The sequence below is a fragment of the Triticum urartu genome, chromosome 2A, assembly GCF_056163025.1.
Source record: "Triticum urartu cultivar PI428250 chromosome 2A, HENAU_Tu73, whole genome shotgun sequence".
Lineage (NCBI taxonomy): Eukaryota > Viridiplantae > Streptophyta > Magnoliopsida > Poales > Poaceae > Triticum > Triticum urartu.
The window spans coordinates 204,547,346-204,573,138 of NC_141874.1; the positions used below are offsets into that span (position 1 = coordinate 204,547,346).

The window sequence follows — 25,793 nt, forward strand, 5'->3', positions numbered from 1 at the left end:
ATATAGCCGTATCATTATTCAGATTGTTGGAAGAAATTCATGTACTACACCATAAAAAAATTACATTATATACAACTTTCTGCATAGATCTCAAAGTAATCAATGGTGTTGATTCAAGGAAGAGTGCAACCAACTAGGTGCACAAGGGTATCTTTCCCATGGTACTACACTCTGGCCTTTATCTCAGTGCGCTAACAGGATGCTTTGTAGCTGATTCAGGAAGCACACTGCAGGTTTTTCTCCTTTTCAAACAAGACACTGCAAGTTTGTTCGGTAAGCTTGCAGACTCAGGTTCAATTCAGAGAAAAATGAGGAAATTGATCATGCAGAATGGGATAGTATTGGACTCTCTACGGTACTGTTTCCATGTGGATCTGAAAAACATGAGTGGTAGCTAGTCCCCATTTCAGTGCATATCTACAACCATTTCGGTTTCCTCAGAAGGAACAGCACAACACCAAATTTCAAAATCAAGATGTCTACTGTTCTTGTTCGTCAGTATACTTCAGGGGAGTCCATCAGTAAACAAATGACTTGCGTTTATCGATCTTGTTAGCTCAGGGTGTTGCTCCCCAATCGAGCTCGATTTCACCTGCATCTTGTGACAGAACAACCCATGCATTTCATGTGGCAATAGCATTTGCAGCAAGCATCTCTCTGATTTAACGCTGTCATATTTTTACATCACAAAATGTGGCAGTCAAGCACAAGGAATGCCGGCACATGTCGTCATATCGTCATCTTCCTCCGGATAGATCAGATATAGTGCCGATGCTGAGCACTGAAGATGGAGGATATGCCAGTACATGCGGGTCATAACCATTGTTTTTCATTAGGGCTAGTACACCGAAGCTCAGATGCGTTGAAGCCAACTCCGGGACCGGCGTGTCGCCGTCAAGGTACTCCATGACCTGTTGCATTCTTGGCCTTGCATTGGCGTGTGGGTGTGAGCACAGCAGCCCAAGCTTGAGCACAAGGCACGCCTCGTCGACATTGTAGTCATTTTGCAGTGTTGGGTCCATCGTCTCCAGGAGTGTCCCGCCATGCCAATGCTCGAGCACCCAGTCGACCAACAGAATACTATCGCCTTGTGCGTCGTCTTCCCTGATAGGCCTTTGTCCGCATGTAACCTCGAGGAGGAACGTGCCGAAGGCAAACACATCTGTGAGAGGTGACGCCTTGCCCGTGCGCACAAGCTCCGGGGCCATGTACCCCATGGTGCCAACCATATGCGTGGTTTGGGGGTCGGTGCCATGGTCGTATAGCCTCGACAGGCCAAAGTCACCTAGCCGCCCGTTCATTTCCTTGTCGAGGAGTATGTTGCTTGCTTTGACGTCCCGGTGAATGACAACTTTGTCCCACTTGTCGTGGAGGTAGAGCAATCCAGATGCAACGCCTTTGATGATCTGAAACCTGTGAGCCCAATTCAGTATTGGCTCGTGCTTGTCCCCGCCGTCATAGCAGTGCAGATATTTGTCAAGACTGCCATTGGGCATGTAGTCATACACCAAAAGAAGCTCGCCTTTCCTCCGGCAATAACCGAGTAACCGCACGAGGTTGCGGTGCCGGATGTGGCCGATGCTGGCAACCTCGGCGACGAACTCCTTGATGCCCTGCCTCGATTCGTGGGACACTCTCTTCACAGCCACTTCCAGCTTAGATGTCCGAAGCATCCCTTTGTACACGCTGCCGAACCCTCCCGCGCCGAGTAGGCGCTTGTCGTCGAACCCGTCGGTGGCATGGAACAGATCCTTGTACGAGAACCGGTGCGGCCCGAACTCCGTCTCCCAGTCTTCCCGTAGCTCGGTGTACCTCAGCCTCTTCCGCACGACGAGGGCCGCAGCCACGCCGAGAGCCAGGAGAAATGCTGCAATAGCAATTGGCACAACGATTTCCGGGACCCTGGATCGTGGCTTGGGGCCAAGACGAGGCAGCTTTGGCAGCTTGGTGATGTCGATGGCCGGAGCAGGCGCGTCCACGCCGAAGCTCCAACCAAGAATGTAGTGGCGAGAGTCGATCGGGCCGGTCGCGGAGGAGAAGCCGATGTACGCCGGCTCCGTTAGCACGTCCGAGAGGTTGTAGGTTGCAGAGACGAGTGGCCTTGCCGGCCTGGGCCTCTCCAAGGGGGCAATGGTGACGTCGATCCGCGCGGCCTCTCCGTCGTAGTCCACCCACGCCCGCATCACGTCGCCGCTGATGAGGCTCATGCCATGGAAGGTGCCGTTCTCGCCATCGTCGTCGTCGTAGTAGCCCGCGGTGTGCGACCGCACCGAGCGGAGGCCGTCGATGTTGATGCCGACGTGGTTGTTGTCAATGTCGTCGAACTCGATGTTCTGCATGGTGTCGAGCTCGGCGGCGAAGATGCGGTTGCTGGCGTTGCCGTTGTTGTCGATGTTGGCGAGGCCCATGTACTGCGCGGCGAGCGCGCCGGAGAAGTTGCTGCTGGGCGCGACGACGAAGGCGATGCCGTGGCAGCTGAGGTTGGGGTAGGTGGTGAGGATGCCGAACGCGAAGGAGGCCGAGAAGGACCGCACCGCGCTGCCGCCGCGCGACCCGCGCAGGCGGAACGGGGCCGGGAAGAACGCGTGGCCTTTGAGCTGCACCGTGCCGTTGGTCAGCTGGAGGAGGCCGTCCGTCGTGACCGTGGCCGTGCCGTCCAGGGTGAGGTTGGCGCCGGCGAAGCCGGAGAAGACGAAGCGGTCGTCATCAGCGGCGGCACCCGAGGCCACGCGATGGAGGCCATGGAAGAGAAGGATCGGCAGCAGCAAGTGAAACATCCCCATGCGCAGAGCTACAAGCTGGAATGATTCCCTACAAGTGCCGATGGACGGAGCAGTGCAGTTGCTAAGTTAAATCTTGTGTGGACGGGAGGGGGTACGAATACGACTGAAGTACTCACTCCGTCCGGAAATACTCGTCGAAGAAATGGATGTATCTAGACATATTTTAATTTTAAATATATCTATTTTTATTAATATTTTTAACAAATATTTTCAGACGGAGGGAATACTACGCATTGCTGTCTGGAATTTCCTTGCCGCGTGTCGCAGGCTTGCAGCTAGCCTGCCAGTCTCCGGTCTGAATTTCCGGACGCATCGCTGTTTGTTAGTAGTACGTACTAATTTCCTTGTTGGGTCGCATTATTTGAGCTTGCCTAATCTATACGACGACAACGAGGTCAGCAAATTCTATCTAAGATATGTGGATATAGCCCAAGTCAAGCAGTGAAAGGGACGGCTGACGGCACAAGTCCTCCGCGTAATTCCCGGCCAAAAGAAAGAAAGAAAACTACTCCGCGTAAAGCCTTTCTTGGGACGCGATCGATGCATGTGAACAAGCAAGACGAAACCAAGCACAGATACTTCCTCCGGTCTTTTTAGTTCGTATATAAGATTTGACTGAAATCAGACTTCATAAAATTTGACCAACTTTATAAAAAAAAGTGCCAACATTCATAATCTAAAGTACCACTAGATGTGTGAGGCCGGCCCTGAGGGGGGGCAGGGGGAGCGCCCGCCCCGGGCCTCCCAAATCGAGGGGCCCCCTCGCCAGGGTATGTACAAAATAGGCTATGGTAAAACATATTTTCGGTCATCAATTTTGACGGCTCGGCCTCACGCAGCACGCTGAAACGTACCCATGTACTAGTAGCCAGGAAAGGAGCCAGCGATTGATTCGTTTCTAGTTAATACGAGCACGTCGAAAAAAAAAGGAACTGATCGATCCTTCCGATTCGTTAGCTAGCAAGTGCATGTCGAAAAAAAGGAATTGATTGATCCTTTCCTAATCCATCACACATGCATTTCAGGCAGCGATTCTCAATTTCCCAGCAGCCGCCGACGCTTGTCTCTTCATGATTGCGCGCTTGCCGCTTCTTTTTCCTTTTCTCCTAAATTCAATTTTCCTCCCTAATTCAGATCGTCCGCCAAATTTCAATTCCCTGTGGGCCCTCGCAATCCTGATTTGCTCTACGTCTATGAACGATTCGACCACCCAAGGTATATCGTCTATTCATATCGAGGTTCCTAGTCTCGTAGATGAATAGCCGCACATCGCCACTGCTCAACAATTGTCTATTGATTTTTTTTTGCGGATGAGCAATTTTCTATTGATGCAAAAATAATAATTATTTCAGCATTGTGTCTTATTCTATTGTCTCAAAGAAAGTATTATTCATCTGGTGGTGGTAAATTATTTATTTCAGCATTGTGACTTGGTACAATCACAGCGTGAAATATTCATAACTTTTTTTTGAAGAGAGTTGGCGATAGTTGAGGAAAGGCAACAAACTAATGGAAGTTCAGAATTTGATCAGTAAGAAGAAATGTCGACATCAACATCAATGTCGCTCCTGAGCATGTAGGTAAATCACATGCACAGTCCGCCTACTGTTGATGAACAACCAGTTTATACTGCTAATATTTATGAAAGAAATTGGAATAATCTTGATAATAAAGCAATAGACATCTTGGTTGAGAAAGGGCCTATGTGAGAGGACAAAAAAATAGCATACCATCTAGATGATGCAGGAAGACTTTTTTTTATATGCTCATTATCATAGGAAATTAAGCAATGGGAAGGAACATGATTGAAAGTGGCTTCGCTCATCAAGGAGATTAGATATGTCATGTCTATTCGTGAAACATGTACTGCTCATGTAAGTCGTAGCCAAAATAAAGTTAGCGATAGCATAACAAAGTTTGCTTGTTTAGAGGCAAGAACCATGACTTGGCTTGGTTCTGGTCCTCAGGATGCTATCCACCTGGCTGTGATTGACTGTAAAGACCTTTTGAGCTGAGTAATGCATGTTTTTCCCGCAAAAAAAGTGGCTACTTTATTTAATAGATGTCGATAAAGTTTTTTGCTTTTGTTGTAAGGTCTCCAAGTATAGCATTAGCAGGATGCAGGAATCAGAGATCCTTAGCACATGATGGATTAGGACATTTTTACATAATATTTATAAATTATTTGATACATATACTGATTTTGGGTGCATTTCAAGTGTTATTGGTAAAATTTCACATATATGTATATTGATTTTTATTGTTTTGGTGTCTTAAGGGCCCCGGGTTTTAGTCTCGCCCCGGGCCCCCAAAATCTCAGGACCGGCCCTGGATGTGTCATGACTTAAAGTTTCATATTATATAAGTTTAGCATGGCAGATATTGATATTTTTTTATATAAACACGGTCAAACTTTGTGAAGTTTGACTTCAGAAAATTCTAATATGCAGAGTAAAAACGACCAAAGGAAGTACCAGCTACCAAGTCAAGCATGAAAATGTTAATTAAGGCTAGTTTGCGGTCGCTGAGCTTTGGTACGTGTGTTGTGGTTTCGACGTTTGGTGTAGAAAATAGCTAGGCCAGAGTTTAAGGCATCTTTGACCAAAACATTTTGCTCAAAAGGGCTTGTGGCATCTCACGAGGTCCATCAAACTGCCCGCAAAAGTCCCGACCTACGCGTCTGAAACATGCAAGCCATCCAAAGCAATTCTCCACCGGCTCATGGACGTGTTCGTGTGATCTGCAACCTTGGCGCACACGGGGGGTGGGGGATGGCGCGGCCCATCCAAAACCATATCCGGCTAATGCATCGCATTGAAGTTGATTGCCCGTCCGTTCCCTTGGCCGTGACTATTTAAGCATGGCTCTGGGCCGTCCACACCACACCTCACATTCTTTTCTCTCCGGTCACCGCAGATTCACTCATTTCTATCTTCGCAAACCGTCATCGATGATGTTGAATTCCTTGTTTTCCGTGCCGGCGGGCGGTGGCTTCGGATCTCCTTTTGGATCGTGGCACCGCCGCCGTCGCTCTCTCAGGCCATTGTCCTCCACGACACCCGACTGCTCCGGGGAGGAGGAGACCATCCTCTCCTTTGGCGACGAGAAGGAGCAGGAGCCACAACAACAACCGCAGTTGCGCCTTTCTCAGAGGCGGCAGCAATGGACGAGAAGTATCAGGCGCACCTGGAGCTCCTTCTCAAGCGGTCACTCAAGGACCACGGTCTGGCGCCACCCTCGCCGCCACTCCACTGCGTCAAGGCAAAGCTGATGTCACCGCCTCTCCATTGAGTCAAGGCAGGGCCGGTATGCCCGCATCGACGAGTCGGCACCACCACCACATCGGGCCTGGCGCAACAAGGTCGTGAAGCAGGAGGTGCCCGGACGATCATGAAGGTGTGCGGGGGCCTCCTCCACTACATTGGTCATGGCGGTGGTGGCTCCTTGTCGCGGAGCATCATGTCGACGGAGGAGAGGGTGGCCAGGGAGGTGACGCGGAGGGAACAAGGTAACGTGGCACATCGGGCGACGGGCGTGAAGTCCGACAACATGCCAACCTAGGTCCTCGCGGACCCCAACCTCGCGAGGCCTGGGCTTGTGACCCCTCGGTAACCACCGCAGAGATGTTCGTGCGCGGAGTGCGCCGCCTAGACGGGGAGCTCGTGAAGATAGGAGAGGAATGGTCGCTCAATGACACCTTCGACACGGGTCAAGGGCATGGCTCCCCGGCCATGGCCGGCGTCGACCGGGGTGGCCCACTGCATGACACGGGAGAGAGTCGGGCGGCTTCCTCCGCGAGTACCAAGCAGAGTTCGCGCAAGGCAATCGCGGCCTCACGCCCTTCTGTCGCCGGAAGGGCCATTTCTACAACTTTTGACTGTGACAATGGCATGGATGGTGACAGAGGTGCCACCGGCTAGTCCGGCCAGACATATGAGGTCACAGTCCTGTACAGATTAGTTTATGTTTTTTTAGTTTTAGTTGAGCGGATGAAATATGGTCCGGTTTATGTGAAATATATCATACTTATGTCTGTTTGCATGAATCTCGCCATGTTTCTATGAATTATGTCTGAATTTGTTTGTATTAGGGACAGAGTTTTGGGGGAAGTGTTGGATGGTCGGCTCTCGTGTCACTGTCCGTGGACACATCCAGACGCGTCCGCGAAGAAATACTATGTCCATTTTGGGGGTCGACGTTGAAGATGTCCTTAACTCTTCAAAAGATTTATTTCAAGGAGTTAAGCACACTCTAATCAAATCCTCAAAACATTTTACTCCTCAAATATTTGAGGAGAAGCGTGAGCCGCCGCTCAAGTTTGAGTAAGCAAAAGACCCCCCCCCCCCAAACTGCCTCTGTCCCTTGTTCGATCGCGTCCATGTCGGACGTCTTTCCTGCTTCTGACGGCCACCCCTCATGCCTGCTGACACTCTGCAGCCTCGCCGACCACCCCCTCTCTTCGATTTGCTAGCTGGTCCTAGCTATTGTCGGAGTTTCCACATCTAGCCGTAGCCGCCACTACAAAGTTGTGTTTCGTCAGGAATGGAACCGTGCAGTTCCCTCAAGTGCCCGCGTCGCATCCGGTGCTATTGAATCGGGTCGCCGCCATCACACAATTCGCCACTACCTCCTCGAGCTCATGTTGCAGCCGTCGCCGGTGAAGTACCGTAACGTGAGACTGTGACCGCGGGACAAGTGGGCAACAGAGTAATCAGGACACGCGGGAGCGTGTTTAGCTTTGCATGTTTGCCACCGTGGAGGAGATGGCGCGCTCCTACGACGCCACGACGGTCCGCTATTTCGGGAGTTGGAAGAGGCTTAACTTCCCTGCCGACATTTCCTCCGCGGTTGCATTCGCGCCTCCCATTTTTGCCGTCTCCTTGGCTGAGGAGAAGGAGCACCGCAAGGCCATGGCATAGCTCGCGCCCAAGCACGATGATGCCACCTTGGTGGCCAAGCTCATCCTGGATGACCTGTAGCTCCTCCCCGAGAACCAAAAGTTCTTCCAGTCCACGAAGGACACATGCACAATCGAGCGAAAGCGCACCGAGGTCGTCAGCCTCAAGGCCAGGCGTGAGGAGATATTCGACGAGCTCGACAACAAGGAGGACGAGATACCATGGAGTCAGCCTGTCACCAATGACCATGAGGTCGACACCTCTGATGGCGGGGGTGATCCCTATACCCTCTCAACCGAACTTATTAGGCTATTGTAAGGACGACGACGAGGAAGAGTAGTGTCAATGGAGTATCTAGTATGTTGATGTAGTTTTAATGTAATTCTATGTATGATGTGGTGTGTTGTTTTAATTATGCAATAAAGTAGTTTAAATTTGTGTCGAAATTCATTTTAGGCAGTTGTTTAGTGGCCCGGTTAGGTCCAGTTTTTTAGCTACTCAAATATGAGAGCAAAGGTTTGAGACGGCATTTAAGTCGGTAAAATTTGGGAGTTCGCTAGCTTTCCTGTCCATAAAAAGTAAAGCAAATAGAAAACAGATTTGGAAGCAAAATCTCATTTAGCTCCCGTATCATTTTATTTTACAAGTGTGTGTGGATGTTCTTTCTCTTTTTCTTTTTCTTCCATCTAACTAATATTTTTTTCAAAAACACTAACGTCCACACGTGTGTTAGTTTTGTAACTCGCCCACACGCGTGAATCATCGTCCAGTGCAGTTTACACAAATCTTGACACATTGAGGCAGAATTTGCATGTCACGTAGGATGGGTTTGGTGTGTGGACGTTGGAGAGTTTGCCCACACGCCCGCACCACGCTGTTTGTCAGCTGCACTGTGATGGCGAACTAGTTTCTGCGCATACAACCACCACCTAGTCCATGCGCGTGTGGGCGAACTACTTTTCGCCCACACGACACTCCTACGTTGTGGATGACAACTGTAGTTACGTGAACGTGACAACTAGGTAAACACGCATGGCAACTGTGATTCTTTGCTAGACGGCAACTGCAGTTGCGCGTAAGTGGCAACCAGATAAACACACATGGCATCTGTGATTAACCATACATGGCAACTATGGTTGGACCACATGTGGCAACTAGGTAAACACACATGGCAACTAGGTAAATAAACACGGCAACTACTGTTTGACCATATGTGGCAAGTAGTTAATCACACACGGCAACTACGGTTTGATTACACGCGACAACTATCATAAATTAGACATGGCAATTATAGTTAACCAAAATAGATAGAGTTGCCATGCTTTTACAACTGCACTTGACATCCTGGATAACTACATCTGCCAACCAAGATGGTAACTAAATCGTCATCTCGCGGGTACCTAACATAGTTGCGCCAGGACGTGGGCATTTTTGCTTCGTGCCACACGCGCGATGTGAGATAAGTAGTACTTGTTGGATGTGTGACACGAAATAGTCACGCCCACACGTGTGGACAATTTTAATGTCCGTCCACACACAGCCCGTGTGGGCTGCCTCCTGCTTACACTACACATGGTATGTGAACGCATATCGAATATACCACACATGTGGCAGTTATCGCCGTCCTTTTTTTTTTAATCCTTTTTCACGCCAAAAGCACCATTACACTAGTAAGTTTGGCCAGCCTGCACAACTACATGTTCACTCATGGCGCACAATTGCAGTTTCCGCTTGTGAGCTTTTATGTTTTTTTTTTTTAGTTTTCACTACAATTGTAAGCTCGCGAGCCACACATGCATGTCCACCGATCACGTGTAACTGCCGTTCCATGGGTGCGCACTGAACGCAGTTGCAGGTCAAGTTGTTCATCGACCGCGCGCGCGTGCAATTGCACGCGTGTCGGTCACGCACAACTATACAGTTACCAATTTACGTATTTAATAAATAAAAGAAATGCAATATAAACTGAGAAAGAAAAATAAAAGGAAGAAAAAATAAAAGCAAAGGAAGAAGACAAAGAAAAAGAGAATGATAGAGTAAATCTAGATGACTACTCACATCGACCCGTCAATGTCATAGTGTGTGAAATTTCACTTTCAAGTACAACATCCAATAGTGCCATCATTTTCTTCGCTCAATCACGCAGGCGGTGACGTGAGAAATGGTCTTCAATGGAGAAGGAATATGCTTTTGTTTTATCTTCTAGACATAGTACGTGAGAAATGGTCTCATCTTCAACAGGCTACGAAAGCTATGCACATGTGTAGACATGAGATAATACTCCTATATGGATTTGCATAGCTTTCGTACGCCTGTTGTTAGCAGTTATTTTGAGGGCAAATGCAACGTTGTTTGCGTACGGAAAGAACATGGTGGACTAACTTCAAAAAAAAAAGAACATGGTGGACTTGTATACCGGACCTTCAAGCTAAAAAAGATGTTTTACTCGGAGCATCTACAACCCGGCGCCACCCAAACGCGGGCCGGATAACCAGTCAAAAAAATCCATCTAAACGGGTGCCTTAAATGGGCATCAAATGTCTATACAGATCATTATTTTTTTATATCTAACTCAAATGCAAGGCAGATATAAAGATGGTCGGACGCGTCCGTCGTATCGAACCTGACAGGCCTACCCCCACCACAACTTGTAACAAATCCACTCCCTTGCCCTACTGAATCCATTTGCTCTCTCCTTTCTTCTTTCTCCTCTACGCCGGACGTCTCGTAGCTTCGCCACCATCCTTGTTCCGCAGCCGTTTTGAGCCTCATGGCCGGCAGCACCAACACAATAGTCCTGTCTACCATGCTCGCCGCCGAGGACATCGTCGTCGGCCCGGATGGCACTGCGGTACATCCGACCATTATGGGGCTGCCCCTTGAGCTCTATGTGTTCGACACATTGTCCAACCCGGTTTTTTTATTTATTCATAAGGAAAGCGATGGATTCCGATGCTTCGCCGGATGAGGAGTATGACCGATTGAGCTTAATAAAATGTATCAAGGTCATATCAAAGAGCACACCATCATACTGAAAGCAGTGACATCACATGACTTATGGATTTGACATGCTTTCTTTGGACTGTCGGGTTCTCGCAATGACATCAACATTAGCTTCAACGATCTACCGTGTTCAGGAGGCTTTGTAATGGGGAATCGCCATCATGAAACTACACTGTCAACGGCCGTGGCTGCAACATGGGATACTATCTTGCCGATGGCATATATCCTCAGTGGGCGGTGTTTGTGACCATGTCTGAACCACAAGGCAACAAACAAAGACACTTTGCAACAATGCAGGAAACAACTAGGAAGAGCATTAGTAGTGCTTCAAACTCATTCGGGAATTGTTCGTGGAGCTACAATGATGTGGGAATCGAAAATTTTGTGGAAGCTAATAACATATTGTGTTATTTTGCACAATATGATTTTCGAGGGTGAGGGTGATGGTGTAGCCCAAACCAATAATTTTGAAGCATATGGAGGACAACTTCAAATCCCAGAAGATCAAGATGCAAATCAGCTTATGAACTTTCTACAGATGCATCAGAATCTTCGAGACGTGCAGCTACTCAGTGATCTTGTGGAGCATATGTGACCCATAATGAAAACCAAAGAGATAATGTTTGAGTTGTGTACTTAAAATAAATTTTATATAAGAACTATGTATTTTTGTTACCAACATTTGTTATTTACATGTGACATTGCCGTGTATGAAGCACATGCATGGATTTGCATGTATTTGAGAGTCTGGATTTGAGGTATGTGACTGCCAGGCACGGCATATGAGGGGCGATCCGGCTACATCCGCAGGCATTCTCGGGCGCGTCGGCAGATGTATAGGAAGATTTTACTAAAGATTTCACATGGCAAACTCTCTTGCGCAAAGATTTTTACTAAGAGGCTCACTTGAGCAACTGTTGAATGTCATCACCTAATGTATCATTTAGGCAAGATGTTCCAATGAGGAGAAATAAAATCTTTGCAAGTGATTGGTCTGGTAGTAAAAGTGTTGCATATGCCACCTCCTCAGTTGAATACGTCACATCTGAAATCAAAATGTTCTGTAACACCATCACCGATGCCTGATTATGAGAAAGGACAACCTTACAACGTGATTGGTCAAAAGTGTTGTTTCTGCCACCACGAATAGATGATAAAAACCTTCTTTTATAGAGCAATTTTGGGTGCACAACACCGCCAGTCATCCAAGTCACGTTTAACTTCTGTCCACCATGCAATGTTGCCAACTTGTTTGGTCACTAGCTCGACTATATAAAGTTTAATGGTAAAACTTCCTCTCCACTGCAGGTTATTTTCTAATGTACGCACTAGTTTCGTTTATGGTTTACTCTTCAGCGACAGGAACACCGACAACTATTTATTGAGGTTTATACACGTTTGGAGCAGGTGATTGAGGATGTTTTTTACCCGACATGGGTGGTGGAAAATCTATGGATTGTCTCTCCTCCTACTCCGCCTCATGCATAGTTTGGGTCATATTTGCTTTACTATTGCTAGCTTGATACTGTGTGTGCATGTGTTGGTATTGGCCGTGTGCATCCTAGCCATGCAAAGCCTAGATGTGTTCATGTCTTTGAAGTCTCTTGATGCAAAATTGAGAGATAATAAGAGACGTCCTTTATAAACACAATCAGTTAATTTGTGGAAGTTGAATTCTTGTTATTTCTTTTTTTCCACCCAATAATGTTGTATGTTTGTTCCTTATCACAATGATAGTGAAACTTAGTACTTCTTTTGTTATATGAATGGCAAACACAGACTTACATAGATTTGAAGTGGGGCATGTGAGGGCAAAGGGGACAGTGGAATCGGCCAAAACAGCAAGCCAGTTCTTCGCGAACATATCAACAAGTATCTTAGGTACATATAAGGAAACATATCTAGATAGTAGAATCAACGAGTACTGCAATGTCCAATCTTCACCACAAAATATACTTGCAAGAACAACTTACTACAACATCATTATCCTAATATAATCATCAACATATGAAAGAATAGCATACCTCCAATATCAACATAACCAAACTATACCAAACTTGAACAACAAATACAAATAGCAATCATTAACTTGATCAGCAATAAATATGACAAGTGAACACCAAATCAAAGGGAGACACAAGGATTTACATGAAAACACGGTGCGGAGAAAAAACCACGGGCCGACAAGCATGTCTTCCACTATAGAAATGAAAGGTACAAGGTGGAAGCAAACAAGTAAGGTAGGCTCAAAATCCCCATTTTATTACTCAAATTTGGGTCATTTTGTTTATCAAATGCCCCACTTCTCTCTCCCACTCTAGAACTCTCTTAAAAATAGAAAAGTTCAACTCTCTGTTATTCTCGAGTTTGGAGAGAAGTCTATTTGAGTTTTCTTTTGGTACACCCCCTAAGAATAGTTTACAGATTAAATGCGAAGATTATAAAATACTCCTTCAATCAAAAATATTAGATTATTCTAATCTCTTATTTGATGCATTGGGAGAATAGGGATTAGAATTAGTTGATCGTGAATGTCCAAAACTACTCATTTTAAGTATCTTTAAGGTTCATGCAAACTTTCTTTGGGGGGTGGGGGTGGGAGGTACCAAAGAAAATTCAGTCTATTTTAACAACTCTACATAAAGCCTTTCTCAGCTTGCTAACTATCTCAAATAGCCAAGTTTATTTTGCGGTAACTTAATCCACATGCTTCTGACAGTGAAGTAAGAGATGCACTTTATCACATGACGTGTTACACATACCGGAATAGCAGCCATATAATTTTGTGCATTTGCTCGAGCATAGAGAAACAGATTAGTACATAGGGAAAATCACACACATCACAACCGATGTCATGTTTCCTCTACAAGGCTGGACAAGGTGGTCACACTTTCCATCGATGAAGGGTAAGACATGACGTACGAGTCAAACCCTTCGTTCTGCATCATCGCAAGAATCTGGAAGCTCTCATTCATCAACGTAAGCTCCGGTAGTTGCACGTCTCCATTAAGGTACCTCATGACCTGTCGCATTCCTGGCCTTAAATTGGAGAGAGGATGCGAGCATAATAATCCTAGCTTCAATGCTAGGCAAGCCTCACCGGCATCGTAGCTATGAAGCTTGGTATCCACGGTTTCAGCCAGTGATCCTCCGTGCCAATGCTCAAGTACCCAGTCGACCAGCATTAATTGTTCGCCTTGTAAATTTTGCCTAATGGGCCTTTGTCCACATGTGACCTCAAGAAGGAATATGCCGAAGGCGAACACGTCGGTCAGGGGGGTTGCCTTGCTAGTGCGACCGAGCTCTGGAGCTAGGTATCCTATGGTCCCAACCACATGTGTGGTTTGTGGGTTGGCGCCACGGTCGTACAACCTTGCCAGCCCAAAGTCACCGAGTCGACCATTCATCTCATTGTCGAGGAGGACATTACTAGCTTTGATGTCCCGATGGATGATTACTTTCTCACACTCCTCGTGGAGGTAGAGCAACCCGGAAGCAATTCCCTTGATGATCCGGAACCTTTTGTCCCAATCTAGAACCGGCTTCTCATCATCGCCATACAAGTGCCTATCAAGGCTCCCATTTGACATGTACTCGTATACCAAGAGCAGTTCACCTTTACGCCTGCAATAACCATGTAACTGAGCGAGATTGCGATGTTGTAGTCGCCCAATGCTCACAACCTCGGCGATGAACTCTTTCATGCCTTGTTTTGAGTCATGTGACACCTTCTTGACGGCGATCTCCAGTTTGGGCGCCGGTAGCACCCCTTTGTATACCCTCCCGAACCCTCCCACACCGAGCAGATTCTTCTCCTTGAACCCGCCGGTGGCGCTGAACAGATCCTTGTAGGAGAACCGGTGCGGCCCGAACTCGACCTCCCAATCTTCCCGGAGCTCGCTGTACTTGAGCCGCCGTCGTATTAGGAGGACGATGAGGGTGCCCGCGGCAAAGATGAACGCTGTCGTCGCTACGGGTGGGATGATCTGTGCGAGCTTGGGATGGCGCTTCGGGCCAAAGCGGGGGAGCTTTGGCAGCTTGGCGATGTCGATGGCCGGAGCAGGTCCGTCCATCGCGAAACTCCAGCCAAGAACGTAGTGTTGCGAGTTGAAGGAACCCGTGGCCGACGAGAAGCCCACGTACGCCGTGTCCGTGAGCACAGTTGAGAGGTCGCAGGTCTTGGAGAGCAGCGGCTTCACGGGTTTGGCCGTTCCCAGGGCAGCCATGGCCACGGTGATCAGTTTCTCTTCGCCGTCGTAGTCCACCCACACCTGCATCGCCGTGCCGCTTGCGAGCGTCAGGTTGTGGAGGATGCCGTCGTCGGCGAAGTAGCCGGCGCTGCTGGACGCGAGGGACGTGAGCCCGTTGACGTCGATGCCGACGTGGTTGCCGTCGATGTCGCGGAACTCGTTGTTCTGGTCGGTGTCGAGTTCGACGCCGAAGATGTGGTTCGCGGCGGCGCCGTTGGTGCTGTTGTTAACAAGGCCGAGATATTGGCTCGGGAACGCGGCGGAGAAGTTGTAGCCCCCAGGGGCGACGAACAGGACGATGCCATGGCCGCAGTTGTTGGCGTCGGGGCAGAGGATGCCGAACACGAAGGAGGCCGAGAACGACCGCACCGTCCGGTTCCGCGCCGCCGGCTCGCGGAAGCGGAACGGCGCCGGGTGGATGGCGTGGGCCTTCTGGCGGAGCGTGCCGTTGGTGAGCTCGAGAAGACCGGTTGGAGTGACCGCGGCCGCGCCGCCGAGGGTGATGTTGGCGCCGGCGAAGCTGGAGTAGACGAACTGCTGGCCGACGCTGCAGATAGCAAGGCTAACAGCGACGAGAAGGAGGAGGAGGAAGCAGCTGAGCTTCTTGTGAGCCTGAGGCATAGCCGGTATTGCTTTGCTCGTACGCGGAGGAGAAAGGCGAAGCCTGAGAATGAATTGACTGCTGACTTGCTGACCGCTCAGCTGCTCTACCAATTACGCAGGAAAATCATGCGGGGGCAGGGGTGGGTCGACCAAATATATTCTTTGACCCATCAGCCATACAAGATGAAAATTAGTGATTGCGAAATTAATTGGGATAACTGTATGTGAACATTAGAAAAGTTAATGAATATGAAAGAAGTTCACTAAAAGAGGTTTGTGAAATAATGAATAAATATCCATGGATTTGAAAGAAGTTCACTAAAAAAAGTTGGCAAACTGAAAAAGTTCAAGAAAGTTTGAAAAAACTTAGCAAAAACTGACAAAACTTCGTGGATTTTAAAAGAGTTAACGAAATTTGAAAAAAAATTGCGAAGTTGTAAAAGTTCATAAAATCTAGAAAAGTTCACAAATTGGGAAAACTGTTTGGATTTTAAAGAAGTTTGTGCATTTGAACAAAATCAGAAAAATAAAGAAAAGGAAAAAAATAAAAAATAAATAGAACATAATAAACACCGTTCCAGAAGCTTCCCGAGTCCTCCCAGGAAGTTCCGGAAGCTTCCCAAAAATGGCAAAGAATTCACGTTATTGCGCTCTTAAATGGGCTGGCGATGTCACTCGGAGGGGGTGTGCACCATTTTTGCGATTAAACCAATAATTGGCACTAAGGGTGCCAAATAGGGATCACAATATTCGGGCGTGTCCAGACAGTTATCAAGTAGAATGCAGCCCATTCCGTACCACATATTCTCTTTTTTTATTCATTATTTTCTCTCTGCACATCCCCACCATTCGCATGCATGATTGCAATGCATGCATAAATGAGGGCTTAAAATGGACATACTTGGATATTGACCGGACGCGTCCGCAGAAATTTGAGAGGCCAAATTTGCTCAATGTGGTTGTAGATGCCCTAAAACCTAGACACATACAGAGTAAGGACGACTTGAACCTAGGTACATATGCACCTATTTTAATAAAATGCATTATAAATATATTTTAAAATATAAAAAAAAAATCTAAAACAATATTTCACGCGTGCATCTCCTCAAAATCATACGCATGTCATAAAGTTTTGCAAAAAAGATATTTTGCCTCCACAAAAAAACAAATTTCAGTGTTGAAAATTAGTGTGTCGCGATATTTTTTTGATCTTTTTGCACGGGCCAAAAAAAGTCGTTTTTCGGTGAAACTTTGCGTGTGTGCGTGTGCACATATAACATGGAAATGTACGTATGGAACTTTTTTCCAAAAAATGGCATTTAGAAATGTGTTTCTGAAGTGGGTGTGGTCATGAAAATGTACCCGGGTTCATCTAGTAATTTTTCGCGACAGTCAAATCATTTAAACTCCCCATCCGCGCATCACCAGTTCACCATTGGCAAGGGATGGCACCCGCTAAGTTTGGGTATGCGTGGAGCCCTTACCTGTTCCGCCCTGAGCATATGCATCACCCATACCCATATCGGCCAATGAGTATATTTTTTTTTTCATATCCACCACTCAACACGGTAAAGGGGGACCAGTAGGCAAAATATCCACATTTGCAATACATCAACATGAGCATCACATAGTCACAAAAAACAATGTATAATCATAATTTATAAATAACAATGCATCATAACAACATTGCATACTTATAAAGAGCAACATATCATAAAAAAATACCACATTCTCATAAACAACATCATTTACACGTAAACAACAACATACATTTATCCATTTTGAGTTAAAGAACTTACAATAAAGTTTGACGTAATTTTGTCTCATGTTCTTACCTTAATAGGTTGTTTAACCACCAGGTACACGGGGAATAATTATCCATTGCCATCCTGTAACGCCCTCGATGCGGCTATATCTCCCACGTGTCGAAGCACGACTTAGAGGCATAACCGCATTGAAAGCAATGTCGCAAGTGAGGTAATCTTCACATAACCCATGTATTACATAAGGGAAAAAGATACATAGTTGGCTTACAATCGCCACTTCACACAATACATGAAAAAAGCATTACATCAACCAGATACAATCAAGGTCCGACTACGGAACCAAAATAAAATAAGACTACCCCAAAAGGTACACAGATCCCCGATCGTCCCAACTGGGCTCCACTACTGATCAACTGGAAAACGGAACAACATAAAGAACACGATCTTCATAGAGCTCCTCCTTGAGCTTGGTTGCGTCATCTGCATGGTTCAACGGCACCTGCAAGCTGGTTTTGAAAGTATCTGTGAGTCACGGGAACTCAGCAATCTCACACCCTTGCGATCAAGACTATTTAAGCTTATAGGTAGGGAAAAGGTATGAGGTGGAGCTACAGCAAGCGACTATCATATATGGTGGCTAACATACGCAAATGAGAGCGAGAAGAGAAGGCAAAAGCACGGTCGAACAACTATGATCAAGAAGTGATCCTAGAACAACCTACGTCAAGCATTACTCCAACACCGTGTTCACTTCCCGGACCCCGCCGAGAAGAGACCATCACGGTAACACAGGCGGTTGATGTATTTTAATTAAGATCAACTTCAGGTTTTCTATAACCGGACATTAACAAATTCCCATCTGTCCATAACCGCGGGCACGGCTTTCGAAAGTTCAAATCCCTGCAGGGGTGTCCCAACTTAGCCCATCACAAGCTCTCACGGTCAATGAAGGATATTCCTTCTGGCGGGAAGACCCGATCAGACTCGGAATCCCGGTTACAAGACATCCTCGACAATGGTAAAACAAATCCAGCAAAACCACCCGATGCGCCGACATCCCGATAGGAGCTGCACATATCTCCTTCTCAGGGCACACCGGATAAGCTAAGCGTACGGGAGCCAACGTAACCCAAGTTGCCAAGGGACTGAAGGAAATATGCCCTAGAGGCAATAATAAAGTTATTATTTATTTCCTTATAATCATGATAAATATTTATTATTCATGCTAGAATTGTATTAACCGGAAACATAATACATGTGTGAATACATAGACAAACAAAGTGTCACTAGTATGCCTCTACTTGACTAGCTCGTTAATCAAAGATGGTTATGTTTCCTGACCATGAACAATGAGTTGTTATTTGATTAACGAGGTCACATCATTAGTTGAATGATCTGATTGACATGACCCATTCCATTAGCTTAGCACCCGATCGTTTAGTATGTTGCTATTGCTTTCTTCATGACTTATACATGTTCCTATGACTATGAGATTATGCAACTCCCGTTTGCCGGAGGAACACTTTGGGTGCTACCAAACGTCACAACGTAACTGGGTGATTATAAAGGAGCAATACAGGTGTCTCCAAAGGTAGATGTTGGGTTGGCGTATTTCGAGATTAGGATTTGTCACTCCGATTGTCGGAGAGGTATCTCTGGGCCCTCTCGGTAATACACATCACATAAGCCTTGCAAGCATTACAACTAATATGTTAGTTGTGAGATGATGTATTACGGAACGAGTAAAGAGACTTGCCGGTAACGAGATTGAACTAGATATTGGATACCGACGATCGAATCTCGGGCAAGTAACATACCGATGACAAAGGGAACAACGTATGTTGTTATGCGGTCTGACCGATAAAGATCTTCGTAGAATATGTAGGAGCCAATATGGGCATCCAGGTCCCGCTATTGGTTATTGACCAGAGACGTGTCTTGGTCATGTTGTAACGCCCTCGATGCGGTTATAGCTCCCACGTGTCGAGGCACGACTTAGAGATATAACCGCATTGAAAGCAATGTCGCAAGTCAGGCAATCATTACAACATCCCATGTAATACATAATAAAAGGGGGAGATAACATAGTTGGCTTACACTCGCCACGTCACATCAGAGTACATAAATAACATCCATCAAACAAACACTCATGGCCCGACTACGGCGCCAAAATGGAAAAGAACCCAACAAGCGACAAGGCCCTGAATCAATCCCCAACTAGGCACCACTACTGATCATCGGGAAAGGAAACATAATAACGCTGAGAGTCCTCGTCGAACTCCCACTTGAGCTCATACTCGTCACCTGGAGCGGAATCGCCTGGATCTGCATCTGGAATTATAGTATCTGTGAGCCACAGGGACTCAGCAATCTCGCACCCTCGCGATCAAAACTATTTAAGCTTATAGGAATGGATAAGGCAAATATATGTGGAGTTGCAGCAAGCGACTAGCATATATGGTGGCTATCTTATACGCAAAAGAGAGCGAGAAGAGGGGGCAAAGCGCGAGCGAGAATCTAGAAGAGCAACCTGCGCAAGCATAACTCCAACACCGTGTCCACTTCCCGGACTCCGCCGAGAAGAGGCCATCACGGCAACACACTTAGTTGATTCATTTTAATTAATTAAGGTTTTAGTTATCTACAACCGGACATTAACAAATTCCCATCTGCCCATAACCGCGGGCACGGCTTTCGAAAGTTCAATCCCTGCAGGGGAGTCCCAACTTAGCCCATGACAAGCTCTCACGGTCAACGAAGGAATAGACCTCCACCCGAGACACACCGATCAGACTCGGTAACCCGGTACAACAAGACAATTCGACAGGTTAAAACAAGACCAGCAACACCGCCCGAATGTGCCGACAAATCCCGATAGGAGCTGCACATATCTCTTTCTCAGGGCACACTCAGATGAGACATCCTACGAGTAAAACCAACCCTCAAGTTGCCCCGAGGTGGCCCCGCAGTCTACTCGGTCGGACCAACACTCAGAGGAGCACTGGCCCGGGGGGGGGGGGTTAAAATAAGATGACCCTTGAGTCTGCAGAACCCAAGGGAAAGAAAAGGCTAGGTGACAAATGGTAAAAACCAAGGTTGGGCATTGCTGGAAAAGCTTTAATCAAGGCGAAATATCAAGGGGTTACCATTATAACCCAACCGTGTAAGGAACGCAAAAATCCGGGAACATAACACCGATATGACGGAAACTAGGGCGGCAAGAGTGGAACAAAACACTAGGCGAGAGGCCGAGCCTTCCACCCTTTACCAAGTATATAGATGCATTAAGATAACATAGCAATATAATGATATCCCAACAAGTAAATAAAAGATGTTCCAACAAGGAATAGCCTCCAAACTACACCTGCAACTAGCAACGCTATAAGAGGGGCTGAGCAAAGCGGTAACATAGCCAATCAACGGTTTGCTAGGACAAGGTGGGTTAGAGGTTCAATCATGGCAATTGGGAGGCTGACAAACAAGTGGTAGGCATCGTAGCATTGGCATAGCAAAAGAGCGAGCAAACTAGCATAGCAAAGATAGTAGTGATTTCGAGGGTATGATCATCTTGCCTGCACAGTTGTCAGAGTTGACTGGATCCTCACAAGCAAACTCAACGGGCTCCTCGGTAGCGAACTCGTCTCCCGGCTCTACCCAAAAAGACAAACAAGCAACAAGGATACAATCAACCACGTGCAAGACCAAGCAATATGATGAAAAGATGATATGCTATGCGGGATGCGATGCGGGATGCAAAATGCAAGATATGACAGGAAATGCATGAACCTGGCCTCAACTTGGAATTCCAAGGGTGCCACTGGATAGAGGGAATGAAATCGCTTGAAAACGATATAAAGATCATTGGAATCGGAGTTACGGTTTGGAAATGGCAAGCGTTTTAAGATATGACACCGGTCTGCGATTTACAGCAAGTAGGCATCTAAATGCAACGAAATGAACATGCTACAACCACCAAACATGACAACAAAATACATGGCAGGGATGCACACAAGATGCTTAACAAAATACTAGCACTGAGCCACGGCCAATTCATCCATTAATAGGTTCAAACAAGCATGGCAAAAACGCAAATGCAAAACAGATTCCAGACTTAGTGAAATTAACACTAGTCTGTAATTTCAGATCACGAAGCCCTCTTCGGAGCAGCAAAACAACATGATACATGACCTGATTAAGACAAGTAAGAACATGGCATGGAGCTACTCAACAAGATTAACAAAAGTCCCAAAGTGACCTGGGGCCAAAAGGGATCACAAAATATATTAACGGGCACACGAACATAGCTAAAACACAATCAGTTTTCAGACTTAGTGAAAACTGAGACATGCTGAAATATAACTCACGAAGGCATGTAAACGAGCTCGATGCACTCACCACGGTGCAAGTCATGGTAAGGCAAGCATACAGCCATTAATAAGGCACAAAATACAAGCTAGACATGGCAAGAAAAATGGCATAGCATACACGGATCAACTACGACAACGCCGGCAAAATCGCAAACGAGTTGACGATCTGCCCAGATTCACCACGAAGCAAAAGTAGAGCTCGATTGACTCAAGCTATGGTGCTCCATAATTGCAAACAAAGACATGGATGGATAGAGCATAACATGATTAACAAAACTCCTTTACTGAGAATCCTCAAAAGAGGCACGGATCACTAGGAAACAAGCTGAACATATGGCATCATGAACTAAAATATTCCAGACTTAGTGAAAACAACTAAGTCCCTGAAAACAGATTTCCCGGGTGCCTCTCTTTGCGAGCTTGCACAAGTCACCACACACATCCTAAAAATGTATGGGTTGCACCTCTGGAAAGAAGACAAAATACTTAATAAAACATATGAAGGACTCACAGGCATAGCATGCACACATTAATCATGGCAAAAATGACAAAAGTCTAAGATGAACTAGCAGATCTGACAATTAACTCACGAAGCCTCCTTCTAACAGCATTTTGGGCATCAAGATGAAATCAAATGAAAATGATGCAATGGAATGAAATGATGTACTCATCGAGGCGAAGATTTTGATATATCATATGTCCAAATCGGATCTACGGATGCAAAGATACGAGCAGGCAAAGATTGCACAAAAATTAAGGGGGAGAAGAGGGAAGTCAACCCAGATCTAGGGTTTCGGCACTGTTCACGGGCGCGCGAACCGAGGATGGCCGGGATCTCGCCGGAGTCTCGCCGAAGAGGAGGAGGCGCCGCGGAGGAGGAGGGGGCCGGCCGAACCGGGGCGGCGACGGCGGCGTGGCCGTGCGGCGGCGGCGCCCGAGGCGGGGCCGGGCGTGGCGGCGCCGGTCTTCACGGGCGGCGGCGACCTCCGGCTGGGGCGGCGGCGGTGCCCGCGGCGGCGGCGGCGGCCGGCCGGGAAGAGGACGGCGGCGGGGCGTGGGACGAAGGGCGGCGGCGGATCGGGCTCGCGGGGGCCCCTCCTGGGCCTCCCGGGCCGGCGGCGGGGATGTGGGCGCGACCCACATGGCGGCGCGTGAGTGGACAAGGGGCAGCGGCGGACGCTGTCTGGTCCGATCCGGACACGTCCGTCGGTGGCGGGGGTTGATCTGTTTTTTTTAACTAGGGTTTCGGACGGGGGAAGAAGAGATCCGAATGGAGGGGGTATTTATAGACATAGAGGGAGCTAGGAGAGTCCAAATGAGGTGCGGTTCTCGCCCACGCGATCGTGATCGAACGCTCTAGGACATGGAGCAGAGTTTGGTGGGTTTTGGGCCAAATTTGGGGGATGTTGGGCTGCAACACACACGAGGCCTTTTCGGTCCCTCGGTTAACCGTTGGAGTATCAAACGAAGTCCAATTGATACGAAACTTGACAGGCGGTCTACCGGTAGTAAACCAAGGCCGCATGACAAGTCTCGGTCCAATCCGGAAATGTTTAATACCCACACATGAAAGAAAGCTAGAGATGACCACCGGAGGAGAACGAAGCGCCGGAATGCAAAACGGACAACGGGGAAAATGCTCGAATGCATGAGATGAACACGTATGCAAATGCAATGCACATGATGACATGATATGAGATGCAAGAAAACGAAAACAACACACGGAGACAAAGACCCGAACCCGAGGAATAAATATAACTTAACGCCGGAAACAGCAAGAGTTGGATACAAATAGGGAAAGTTATATCCGGGGCGTTACAACACTCCACCACTACGAAAAGATCTCGTCCCGAGATCTAGGACTGAAAGAACTCCGGGTACTCAGAACGGAGGTGATCCTCGCGTTCCCAGGTAGCTTCACGGTCGGAATGGTGAGACCACTTGACTTTGAGAAATTTGATTGACTTGTTGCGAGTCTTGCGTTCAGTCTCTTCAAGAATAGCAACTGGGTGCTCACGATAGGAGAGATCTTCTTGGAGCTCAATGTCCTCGAAGTTGACGGTGCGGTCAGGAGTCTTGAAGCACTTTCGAAGTTGAGAGACGTGGAACACATCATGAACATTTGCAAAGTTTGAAGGAAGCTCGAGTTGATAGGCGAGGTCGCCTCTCTTGCTGACAATCTTGAAAGGTCCCACGTATCTAGGGGCAAGCTTCCCTTTGATACCGAAGCGACGAGTACCTTTCATAGGAGAGACACGGAGGTAAACATGATCTCCGATCTCGAAAGCCAAATCACGGTGCTTACTATCATAGTAGCTCTTTTGGCGGGATTGGGCTGCTTTGAGGTTATCACGAATGACTTTGCACATTTCTTCTGCTTCTGTGATTAAGTCATTACCCAGCAGCTGACGTTCACCGGTTTCAGACCAGTTGAGAGGGGTACGGCACTTCCTGCCATACAGAATTTCAAATGGGGCCTTGCCCGAACTTGCTTGAAAACTGTTGTTGTATGAGAATTCAGCATAAGGAAGACAATCCTCCCACTTCATGCCGAAGGAGATCACACAAGCCCTGAGCATATCTTCAAGAATCTGGTTGACACGCTCGACTTGACCGCTTGTTTGAGGATGGAAAGCAGTGCTGAAGCGAATGTTGGTGCCCATGGCCTTCTGAAAAGAATCCCAAAACTTGGAGGTAAAGATGCTGCCACGGTCTGAAGATATCACTTGAGGAATACCATGCAGAGAGACAATGCGAGAGGTATAGAGTTCCGCCAATTGAGCTGCAGTAATTGACTCTTTGATAGGCAGAAAATGAGCCACTTTGGTGAGCTTGTCGATGACGGCGAATATAGCATCATTGCCACGCTTGGACTTTGGAAACCCAGTCACGAAGTCCATTTCAATGTGGTCAAACTTCCATTCTGGAATGGCAAGAGGTTGGAGGAGACCAGCTGGCCTTTGGTGTTCTGCCTTCACTCTTCTGCAGACATCACATTCATTCACGAATTGAGTAATCTCGCGCTTCATTCGAGTCCACCAATAAGCTTGCTTGAGGTCCTGATACATCTTCGTGCTCCCAGGGTGGATGGAGAGGAGATAATTGTGAGCCTCGTTCATGATCACTTTACGAAGTTCACCTTTGGGCACAACAATACGATCCTCGAAGAAGAGAGTGTCCTTGTCATCAAGGCGGTAGCACTTGTACTTGGACTGACTCTTGGCAATCCCAATCTTCACCTTTTTCACCATAGCATCAAGAAGTTGGGCTTGGCGAATCTGGTCTTCTAAGGTAGGAGAGACTTGAAGGTTGGCGAGGAAACCTTGAGAAACAACTTGCAGATTCAGCTTGCAGAAAGCTTCACAAAGCTCGGGTTGATAAGGCTTGAGAATCAGACTGTTGCAGTAGGCCTTTCTGCTCAAAGCGTCAGCAATCACATTGGCCTTGCCTGGAGTATACCCAATACTCGGATTATACTCTTGAATCATCTCGACCCATCGAGTTTGCCTTAGGTTGAGATTAGGCTGAGTGAAGATGTACTTGAGACTCTTGTGATCAGTGAAAATGTCCACTTTTCTTCCCAATAGAAGATGTCTCCAAGTCAAAAGAGCATGCACAACTGCAGCCGACTCGAGATCATGAGTGGGGTAGTTCTTCTCATTAGGCTTCAACTGGCGAGATGTATACGCAACCACTTTCTTCTCTTGCATCAAAACTGCGCCAAGACCTTGGAGAGAGGCATCACAAAAGACCTCATACGGCTTGGATTCATCAGGCGGAGTCAGAACTGGAGCAGTGATCAACTTCTCTTTCAAAGTGTTGAAAGCAATATCACACTCTGGAGACCAAACATACTTGACGTGCTTCTGAAGAAGATTTGAGAGAGGCTTTGCGATCTTGGAAAAGTTTTCAACGAATCTTCGGCAGTAACTTGCGAGACCGAGAAAACTGCGGAGTTGCTTCACATTTTGAGGAGGTTCCCAATTCACAATTGCGGATACCTTCTCGGGATTCACGGAAATGCCCTTGGCAGAGATGATATGACCAAGATAAAGAACCTCATCGAGCCAAAATTCACACTTGGAGAACTTGGCGTAGAACTGATGTTCCCTGAGCTTATCGA

The 25,793-nt window shown here is 47.1% G+C and overlaps 1 protein-coding gene and 1 pseudogene across 1 annotated transcript; both read right to left on the reverse strand.

The window, feature by feature from the left end:
* Nucleotides 1–47: 47 nt before the first annotated feature.
* LOC125537013 (L-type lectin-domain containing receptor kinase SIT2) lies at nucleotides 48–2,985 on the reverse strand. The gene has a single exon (XM_048700296.2). It carries the CDS (start codon nucleotides 2,781–2,783, stop codon nucleotides 738–740), a length of 2,046 nt encoding a protein of 681 aa, XP_048556253.2. The 5' UTR covers nucleotides 2,784–2,985; the 3' UTR covers nucleotides 48–737.
* A 10,458-nt stretch (nucleotides 2,986–13,443) lies between these two features.
* On the reverse strand, nucleotides 13,444–15,669 carry LOC125537014 (L-type lectin-domain containing receptor kinase SIT2 pseudogene; annotated as a pseudogene).
* Nucleotides 15,670–25,793: the final 10,124 nt, after the last annotated feature.